The 10,100-nt window shown below is 37.4% G+C and overlaps 1 protein-coding gene across 1 annotated transcript; it reads left to right on the top strand.

The window, feature by feature from the left end:
- Positions 1-168: 168 nt before the first annotated feature.
- Positions 169-2,106, top strand: LOC104451724 (BEL1-like homeodomain protein 11). Its single transcript, XM_010066321.3, has 4 exons — positions 169-940; positions 1,073-1,455; positions 1,556-1,616; positions 1,724-2,106. Exons 1-4 carry the CDS (start codon positions 182-184, stop codon positions 1,877-1,879), a joined length of 1,359 nt encoding a protein of 452 aa, XP_010064623.3. The 5' UTR covers positions 169-181; the 3' UTR covers positions 1,880-2,106.
- The last annotated feature ends 7,994 nt before the right edge of the window (positions 2,107-10,100 follow it).

The raw sequence follows: 10,100 nt of genomic DNA, 5'->3' as shown, positions 1-10,100 counted from the left end.
CTTCTTCATCTATATTTTTTTGTTAGTCTTTTGATAGGTTCTCCACTTCATACAGTAGGACCGATCGCATTCAAGAAAATGGTCTGTACATGATACATTTTCTTGAAATCAGAATCTTGTCGAGCGAACAAGATCCATAAAGATCGTCCAAAGTAATACCAACGAAGTTCTGGGGGAAATTATGGTTACGCATGAATCACCGCCAGATCCGATGCCAACCGCTTGGCACCGATTCATTCCCTGTGAGAGCCAATTTGAAGGACCAGATTTGAGTTCTTATGGCTCTGCTTTAAGAAACAACACCGCATTCTTTGAGCCCATTGGCGCAGTCCCAAGCATCCAGTATCATCGGGAAAGAATGCCCAGATCAATAAACCTTGTTCACAGTCCTGTAACAGTAGCTGAATCACATATCACCCACACCAGGCATTTGATGGATCTTCTTGAAGTGGCCAACGTGCCTAACCAAGCCCACAGCCTCACGCTCTCTCTCAATTCTCCGTTGCCTGAACCCAATACCGTCCAATTTGGGCACAGGCCCTTGGGTGGTACAGATTTCAACAGTCCAAGCTACGTTGTCCCAGGGGAATCAAGAGAAGCCTGCGATGCAAGTAATGACTCTGAATTTGCTTCGTCCTCAGCTCCTCGGAACAGGCAGTGCTTCACTTCTTACCGGCCTGATCTGGTTCCTTCCATCATTGGGAATTCAACATACTTGAAGCCAGCTCAGTCCCTTTTGGAAGAAATTGTTAGTATCTGCGGGAATGGTGCTGAGATTGCCAATGAGAAGTACTTGAGGAAGCTATATGGAGGAGCAGAAAGAAAAGCAACTCTAGGGCTGGTTTCTGAATTGAAGGAAGAATTTGGCAATATTGGTCTCCCTCCAGAGAAACATGAACTTCAAGCTAAACTTGCTAAGCTTGTTTCTTTACTGGAAGAGGTGGGCCTCCTACACAAACTACAAACAACAAAGTAGCCTCTCAATTTACTTCATATCCAAATTTATTGCCATAAAGTAATGTCGTTGTTTCACTAATATGCTATGGCTGCATTGGCTGGAGCGAATTTACAGGTCGAAGCAAGATTCATGAAATACTACTTCCACATGGAGGAGGTGGCATTGTCGTTCGAATCGGTGGCAGGGCTGGGAGCGGCAAAATCCTATACTGCACTGGCCCTCCAAGCGATGACTAGGCATTTCTGCAATTTGAGGGATGCAATAGTATCTCAGATTAAGATCACAAGGATAAAACTATTTGATGATTCTTCGAGAATTAACTGTGGCCTGTCGCGGCTGAGCCTGTTCAATCGAGAATGTAGGCAAAAGCAGAGGAATTCTCTCCAACAGCTCGGATTGATGCATGGTCAGAGGCAAGCTTGGAGGCCCATCAGAGGGCTACCGGAGACTTCTCTGGCGATCCTTCGCTCATGGCTCTTTGAACACTTCCTCCATCCGTAAGCACCCAATCCCAAAGTGCTTGAAGTAGCTATTTTTTTTCACCGTTATTGGAAAATCTATTGGTGATAAATGGTCCTTCTTGCGGTCCTCTGACAGTTATCCAAATGACTCCGAAAAGCTTATGTTGGCATCACAAACAGGCCTCACCAAGAATCAGGTGATTTCTCTAGAACTGATTTCTTTTGGCGCTACTTGCTTTTCTCCCCGCCGAGCGTGGCCATATAACATTTTTTATGCGCGGGTTTCTCCTTCCTGTTTGTGCAGATTTCAAACTGGTTCATTAATGCTCGAGTTCGGTTGTGGAAGCCTATGATCGAGGAGATGTACAAGGAGGAAATTGCAGATTCATCGGAGGACTCAAATCCTTTGATCAAAGGTTCCATAACCGATGAGGATTCGACCAACCTCGAGGATGAATGAATTGGTAATGGTAATAGTAAACCGAATTTCACGGAATGAGTTGACAAGATCTGCTAGTTTGTCAGCTAAGAATGGTCAATGCCTTCAGGATCTAAATCGTGTACGCCCTGACTGCTATGCACCAGCCGTTTTATCGGCATTCTGGTCTTAGTTTGGCAGGACGCCTACTTCATTCAGCAAGGAAGTAGACCTAACGACCTTTCCTATTCGAATAGTAGTCCATGTGATCACGGCAGAAACTCGACTGTCCTTTACTTTTTGGCTTTTTTTTTTGGTCTGGTCCTATTAAATATCAATTTTACAAGTCACCATGTGTACTATCCGCAAGTCATGAAACCTTGCTCCCTCACTCACGCATTCCCATCCTAGCCTCCTGAGAAGGTGGGAAATCAAACTTTCCACCTCCCCTTCTCAAGTGGAAAGGGTGGCCACTGTACAGTGGTTAACTTGATCATCTTTTGAAATGCTAATTCATGGTTATTTCAAGTTAAATGTTGATTGAAAATACAAGAAACTTAGAGGCTTGAACTAATAGCCCAATCACAGTAATAAAATAAGATATGATATAATAACCATTATGTTGTTCGGTTAAGTGATGAAATGTGCATCTATTAAATGTCTAAGTAAAATACCTCTCATCAGAGGATTTTTTTTTATATTATTGTCAAAAGGCATATGAAAATTGATTACTGTGATTTTTTTAGTTCATTTTAAAATTTCTGCCTTCTTAAACCATGGGAAAAGAATCGATTCTCTCTAATAAATCTGATTAAATTGTCTAATAAGAGTACAGTATTGATCAATTAATATTTTCATCAATATACACTTATGCATAATATCTAATTAACTCTATACCGCAACACATCACATATAAGAAGTACTGACTAGAATGACAAGATGGTAGTGTTAAGTTTATAGTATAGTCATTATTGTAAATTAATAGCACGCAAGTCCCTGAACTGTTCCAAAATTTTCAGCAATGTTCCTGAGATTTTTTTAATGCAATCGGGTCATTAGAGTATATTCTTTATTCGAGTTGGTTATTCCGATACAATATAAACGGAAAATGCCCATGTCAACTAATACATGAGTTCCACATCCGCATTGACCAAACAGATTAATGTTTACGTGTAATTTTCTTGTGTTGTTTAGATAAAATACTGGAATTCTTTTTGAAAAAAAAGAAAGAAATATCAAGCCCCAAGAGAGATCAAGAGAGGGGGACTAGGTTATAGAGGAAGTCAGCAAGGGCTGCCGAGCCCTTGCCAACCGTTCGGTATCAAACAATCCTTGAACAGGGCCTCATTTGGTCTGGTCGCATGACTCTAGCCAGATTTGGCCTGGGATTGAGTGACTTTGGCAGTGCAACGCTTGGGGTAGCATGACCCCAGTCGTTGTTGTGACCCTCCTAACTGTTCTGGTTCGTCAAGGGAGAGGATTTAGGGGTATTGGCCAAATAGGTGGGCTGAATGGCCCAACAACTTAGGCGAGAGTCTCCTAAACTTATATCTCGTGCGATTTTAGATTTCATTTTAAGTTCACTTATCCTTAAAAGATTTCTAGGAGTCATGTTTAGCTATTTTGGGGTTGGCTAAAAACCAAACGAGGCGCCAGGGGTTCGCCTTGTTTCCTATGCAATTGGAGATTTCAGCTGAGGGATTTGATTATGGTAATGTTTTCATCAGCGTCTTTTTAGTAACACTAACTTGGGATTTTGTCATCTAGATGGTCATTCATTCTTAGTTACCAATTATGATCCTAAAAGTATCAAAGCCATTATGTGATCATGCAAATGTTTTTTGTTTGGGGGGGAGTTATTATGGTCATAAACTATCCTAATTGCTCTAGGAAAAAAATTAACAAACAATTTTTTGAAGTGTGAAGCGACAAATAAACAACCAAGTATTGAGAGTTTGCAAGAAAATGCAGAAAAGAAAACCCAATATAAGTCGGATAAAGAATAGATAATGCCTTGTTAGGGACATAAACCCCCCCCATAAACTTGAGATAAAGTGAAGCTAAACTAAGCTTATTCTAACAATTAATGGGATGAGATTCAAAGTCTAATTTTGTTTTTATGGAATAAAGTCTAGGCTAACTTGCTTATTAAAACCTAAATTCATTAACTAAACTAGCCTAGTTAACACTAGACTAGGCTAATTGAATCTAAAACTAATCACAAGGACAACCACCTTGGTGGACCACGGTGAGGACTCTCCACATAATATGTTCAAGCTCTCAACTACCACTTCAAGTCATCAACCAACATCTCAATATCAATTTTCATAGGGGTGATCAGTTCCCAATTCGGCTCAATCCCACCCAAAAGCTAGGAACTAGATCGGGAGTATTGGTTCCAAGTTTCTAGAACCGGGAATCGAACTAGATGGTCCTAGGACCAAGAACTGGATTGGACCGACCACTCTAATGAAACTGGTCACTTGGAAATTTCACATTGAAATTTCAGCACCTTAGACATGATATAGAATTCGAAATTTAAGTTGCAATGCAAATTCTGAAGGTAATTATTTTCCCCAAAAATGGTAAAATTCACAAATTATAAGCTAGCCGATTTTAGCAACCTTTAAAACATAAGTATAATATAGATTACCATATATCTCCTAACATAATTGTGACGCCCTATAATGTCGCTTGCTACACATATTCTTTTATTTATTTCCCTTAAAAGGCACAAACAGAAGAAAAATATAAGTGCGAGAAACATAAACTCATTCCTTTCATTTCATATTCATATTCATGCTCACATAGGTGATTCTTCAAATCACTATTCATATATCCATCTTTCTTTCTTATATCAAAGGGTACTAACATAAGCTTGGGAGGGGCCAAAAAGTGTCTATTCTTCGCTACCCAATCATCCCCATTCTATCCACACACAAAAATCGACCCACTGCGCTCCATCTACCTATGTGCCATCTGCTCTATCGTCCCCAAAGCGAAATGGTCCAAAAAGCTCACCTTCATCATTGAGTAAGCATGAGACGAAGCGCATGGGGATCCATTTTGGATTCTTCACATCTATCCATAACGTGGCCTCATAACAAGTGAAGGTCAATGTTCATATTTAACAAAAACAAGATATTTAAATAAAATGTTCACTTATTAGATATAAGAAAGAATTACAAGATAGAAAGATATATCCATTACTTAACCCACTCAAACTTTTTTGCATTATTGATGCACTCTTTAGCATTGAACAGTATGGTAACCACTCTCAATCTAGGAATCAAACAAAAGCCATCAAGCATATGATCGGATGTGCTAAAAGTCAACTCCGAAACAACGGTTGTTATAAGGATAGACAAAATATCCCAAGCCATTAAAAAGAGGATTTTAAACTTTTTGCTAATAGTTTTTCACCACATCAAAAGATCAAGATTGTGAGCTTCTTTATGTTCGACTTTAAAATCTTATTGAGCTTAGATAATTTTCCCTTGGACAATTTTTTTCTCTTCGTGAAAAAAGCTTTCTTACGCGCCCGCCGAATCGAGATCTATAGTGAAATCAAACTTGTCATCGTTACCCTTCTCATGGCTGTCAGGGTCCCAACTATTATCAGTATCAATCAAAAGTTGACCAACCAAATTTCTATCACAAGAACCAAGAGTAGATTTCTCATAAAAATGAAACAAATGTTCTAAGGCAATCCTCACATTGTCATGCATCTCATCAACTTTTCCACTATCATCATAGGATACCGCACATAATTCATCTTTATTCTCGGATCTAGTATTACCATAAGCAACAACATCATATTTACTTTTTCGAAATTCCCATAATATTTGTCAAACTTATCATTCATTTTCACACCCCTAACTTTCACCCTAGGATCCGAAGCATTCTCCACTTTTTTTTAGAGTTTTCTATAAAGCAACTATCTCCCCAAAATAATCATTCAAAGTGATATATAAAGTCCCAAACATCTTATTCGCAGTATCAAATAACTTCTTCAAGTAAAGGAAAGAATTTTGGCATTTTCCCAATCTTCATGTTTAGGAGTTTCATAGTCAAGTTCAAATAGAAAAGAAGGATCATCTTCTTTTACCCTTTCAAAACCTTTTCTTATCTTTAAAACGATATCTAACATGAGGTAAATGAAGTTCCACTTAATTGCGACATCAAGACAAATTGAAACCTCATGTGATCTTTGCACTCTCACTACAACCTTGGAATATTTTAGCTCTCATGAGAGAAGCACTCTCACTACAATCACATTTTGAATATGTACATTAGAATCACATATCTCGGTCAATCCATCCCTCACAATCAAGTTTAATATAAAAGTCATGCATCTCATGCGTAAAACATCACCATCTAAGATCAATAGCCCCTATTTTGATAATTTTTCTTTCAAAAAACCAATTGAACTAGCATTATTCACAATGATTGTGGGCACTTTTTTTCTCTATTCCCCCCTCGTAAATGCATTTCTCAACCATTTTTTCAATCTCCTTGCCCTTGTAACTTGGCATCATTACAAGATCGAGAATTCTTTTGTACAATTTCCTATCATCATTAATAAAATGTGCAATGAGATATAAATAGTTCATATGTTGAATGGAACTCTATATATCGATCGTGAGTACGACCCTAGATTTAAGCTTGCAAAAGTAAGTATTCAAACTTTTTTTTTTTATTACAAAGATACAACTTCATGCAACCTCTAGCCACTTTCAATCCTGAGATGTGATTCAAGAGATGTTATAACTGATTAATAAAATGTGGAATCCGACATGCTCAACTATTTTTTTTTAAAGGTTATTCATTCATTTTGATCATCCAAAAAAGCATTTGCCTATAGTGATCTAATCAAATATCCATATCAATGAGACATTAGAAATACCAGTACCGATACGCCCCATTGTCATTTGAGTCTCATCTACTCTATATGCTGCAAACAATTTTTGCTTCTTATCTATATTGCAATGATACTTGTTGTACATTTTCAAGTGCTTCGACATAGTAAAAGTACCGTTATCTACATACTACATATACTTGGCCCCACAATATATGCAAAACACATCAATTCTCTTATTCTCAATTTTTACTTTACAAAAATGAAGGAGATTACAATTTTTTTTTTTTGTTTACCATTAGGACAAGCATTAGACACCTTATTTGTGTCAAATGCCTCTTTGAGGTCTTCTTCACCTTCATATTCTAGTGAGACATTATCATATCCATAGCATCATTAGACTTGTCCACTTCCATTGACATTTAAATAGATTACCTAAATCAAGCAAACTAAGATTGGAGCCATCAAACTGGAACACCAGCTAAATTTAGTTTTTCTTCGAGTTATGAGATGGATTCCTTGTGCAAACTAGGACAACTACTAGAAATCCACTAAAACAAGCATATTTTTACGAGTTTGATAAAATTATTTGTCCAAAAGCACTTATAGGGCAAGACATACATTCAAAGTACAAGAGAACTAAGGCAAAGAATGCATCATCTCAAACAAGCCTTAACACTCGTAAGGAAAATGCACTAGAAATCTTAAAACTTGTCAGGAAAATGCAATTGAATTTTAAAACTTCCAAAAAGTGCAATCAAGTCCTAAAACTTGTCAAGAAAGTATAATAAAATCCTAAAACTTTTATAAAAAAAAAAGTGCAATCAACTCTTAGAAATTATCACAAAAATACGATCAAGTCTTAAAAATTTCAAAAAGTGTAATCAATGGAAGAATTTGGTTGAATCAATTTGACATGTTTTAAGACTTGATTACACTTTTTGAAAATTTTAGGACTCGATTGCACTTTCATGATAAGTTTTATAACTTAATTGTACTTTTTGAAAGTTTTAGAACTAAATTAAACCTTTGTGACAAATTTTAGGATTTCTATTGCACTTATCTCCAAAATAAAAAAAGCATAACTTGCTTTCAAGTCATAGTCAAACATCAACAATACTTCAACACCTCAAATTTTCCTTAACTAGGATATTATTCCAACTCCACTAGGCATTCATATAAAGTGAGCAACAAATTTTTTTCTATATTGTAATGGCCCTTAATTGATCCTACCATCTAATAAGATTAAATAACACATGCAATTGATTGTTAAGTATAAGAAAATTAGAAAGAAAGTAACAAACGATGATGTTTTAAGATATCGGGATGCTTCCCAAGTGCAATGGATGGAATACAGCCTCAAATTGATTGTGATATGGAGGAGGAATCAAAAGCAAAACAACATAAAGTAGATGAAAAACAAAGACATCCGAGGCCTTTCCATGACTGAAGAGAGAGATTTCGAGAGAGAGGAAGGATACCTGAGAAGCAAAACAACAGTGCAAGCATTGGACGAACACCACACAAACCCCAAGAGGTAGGTGTCAATCGAAGCTCGAGCAAAAAGGTTGTCTAAGAGTCAAGTAAGAGGGATGTAGGACACAACTCACTGACTTAGGTCACAAGCAAGAGAGGAAAGATTGAGAGGCGTGAAAGCCTAGAGGCGAGTCGCATGGGTGGGAGAAGACTGATCACTGGAGAAGAGATTAGGGTTTATTAAGCTAGGACATTGGGTCATTAAGGCTTAAGTCATGTGCTATTCTTTAATATATATAATCGGTCTAGTCTAATCGGTCGAGTTCCCAACTTGGAACTAGGAATTGGACCGAAATTCATCGGTTCCAAATTTGTGGAAGCAAAACAGGACTAACATCCCCAAGAACTGCCCAAAATCGACCAATTAGGTCTTATCTAAGCGGTTCCTAGTTTAGGCGATTCTCTATGCTCCCCCTTGTTTTTCACCATTCATTAACAAATTCATTCATTCATTCATACAAGCATTCATGACAAACAATTAGCAATGCTCATACAATTGGCAATCAATAGTGTTATGCCCCTATCGCGACCCGATCTCTCCGCCACCACCTCAAGGAAAGCAGAGGGAAAGGTTGGATTTAGGGGTACTTGTTCATGGGAGTTTCCTCATGGTTCGCACATCCATAAAGGCATCATCATCTCGCCTTTCGAGATGAATCACTTGTGAGTTTCCTCACACATGGTCACGAGCTCTCCCAAGCTCATACCTCGCGTGACAATAGAAGGTGTTGTGACTCTACCTCGACATCAAGGCACGTCTTGATCGACGGTTTTAAGATCGAAAGGAAACCGAATGTAAATGTGAGTTTAAGAGTGTTTTCATGACCATGATAGCCTTCTCAAAATGTACATCTACAAAAGATGGCATCACCTCATCTTTTAACTTCACCATCTTTAGTATACTAAATCATAATCATAAACCTTTTCCTAAGATTCATATCCTTTACAACGGGTTTATTAAGTAATCTTGTTGTTTAAAACAACATAAAAAATAAGACGGGAGTTGCCACTAGTCTCGTTTTTTGGGATCGGCTAGAGAAGCCAATCAAGGGTCGGGAGCGGTCTCTTGATTTCTACGCAACTAGATATCTAAGTTTGGGAACTTTGATTATACTAATATTTCTATTAGTGTCCTTTTGGTACCTAACAACATGTCGTGTTACCTAAAGTGTCAATGCATTTCTTTTTACTTTTTTGGAATCGCTTAACCTAAACTAAGTGATCATGCGTGAATAGTCATTTTCATGCCATTCTATTTCTAATAAAGATAAAAGAAAGAATGCAATTGAATTTAAAGTACAAGGCAATAAATAAACAATCAAGTAAAGCGATAAATCTATCATCCAATCATTTGAAAAAAAAAAAAGGAAATAAAAGGAAAGAACCCGCAACTTGTCGGCTGTTTATACAAATGAAGAAACCCAAGACATATGTCAAGGATGAATGATATAAAATTATGGTTGGAAGGGACGTTGACCTTCCACCACCTTTGTGTCAACTCCGTCCTCAGGATCCTAATCTGATCCTAATCTAATCCTAATCCAAGAGTTAAAGCTAGGTACGTACAATGGAAAGAAACACTCATACACATCAAATCAGTCATAGCACAACATGGGATTAAGAGTAATCAATCCAATGAAGCAAAGTTAAAAACCAACCAAATTTAGGCCTTAGGGTTAGCCTTTACAATCCGTAGGTCCCTCTAGATGCCTACCCAATTCATTTTATGACTCATAGCCATTATTGATCAATTGTGTTTTGGTATGACCAATAACACCTATAAATCCCTAGAAAGATGTTCTAAGCTAATCCCCAAGATTTTCCCTTGGTATTAGGCATCACACCTAACATACATCTAAAATCTATTGG

Source organism: Eucalyptus grandis, chromosome 6, assembly GCF_016545825.1.
Source record: "Eucalyptus grandis isolate ANBG69807.140 chromosome 6, ASM1654582v1, whole genome shotgun sequence".
Classification (NCBI taxonomy): domain Eukaryota; kingdom Viridiplantae; phylum Streptophyta; class Magnoliopsida; order Myrtales; family Myrtaceae; genus Eucalyptus; species Eucalyptus grandis.
Note: the sequence above shows the minus strand (reverse complement) of the source record. Positions and strands in the feature narration are given on the sequence as shown.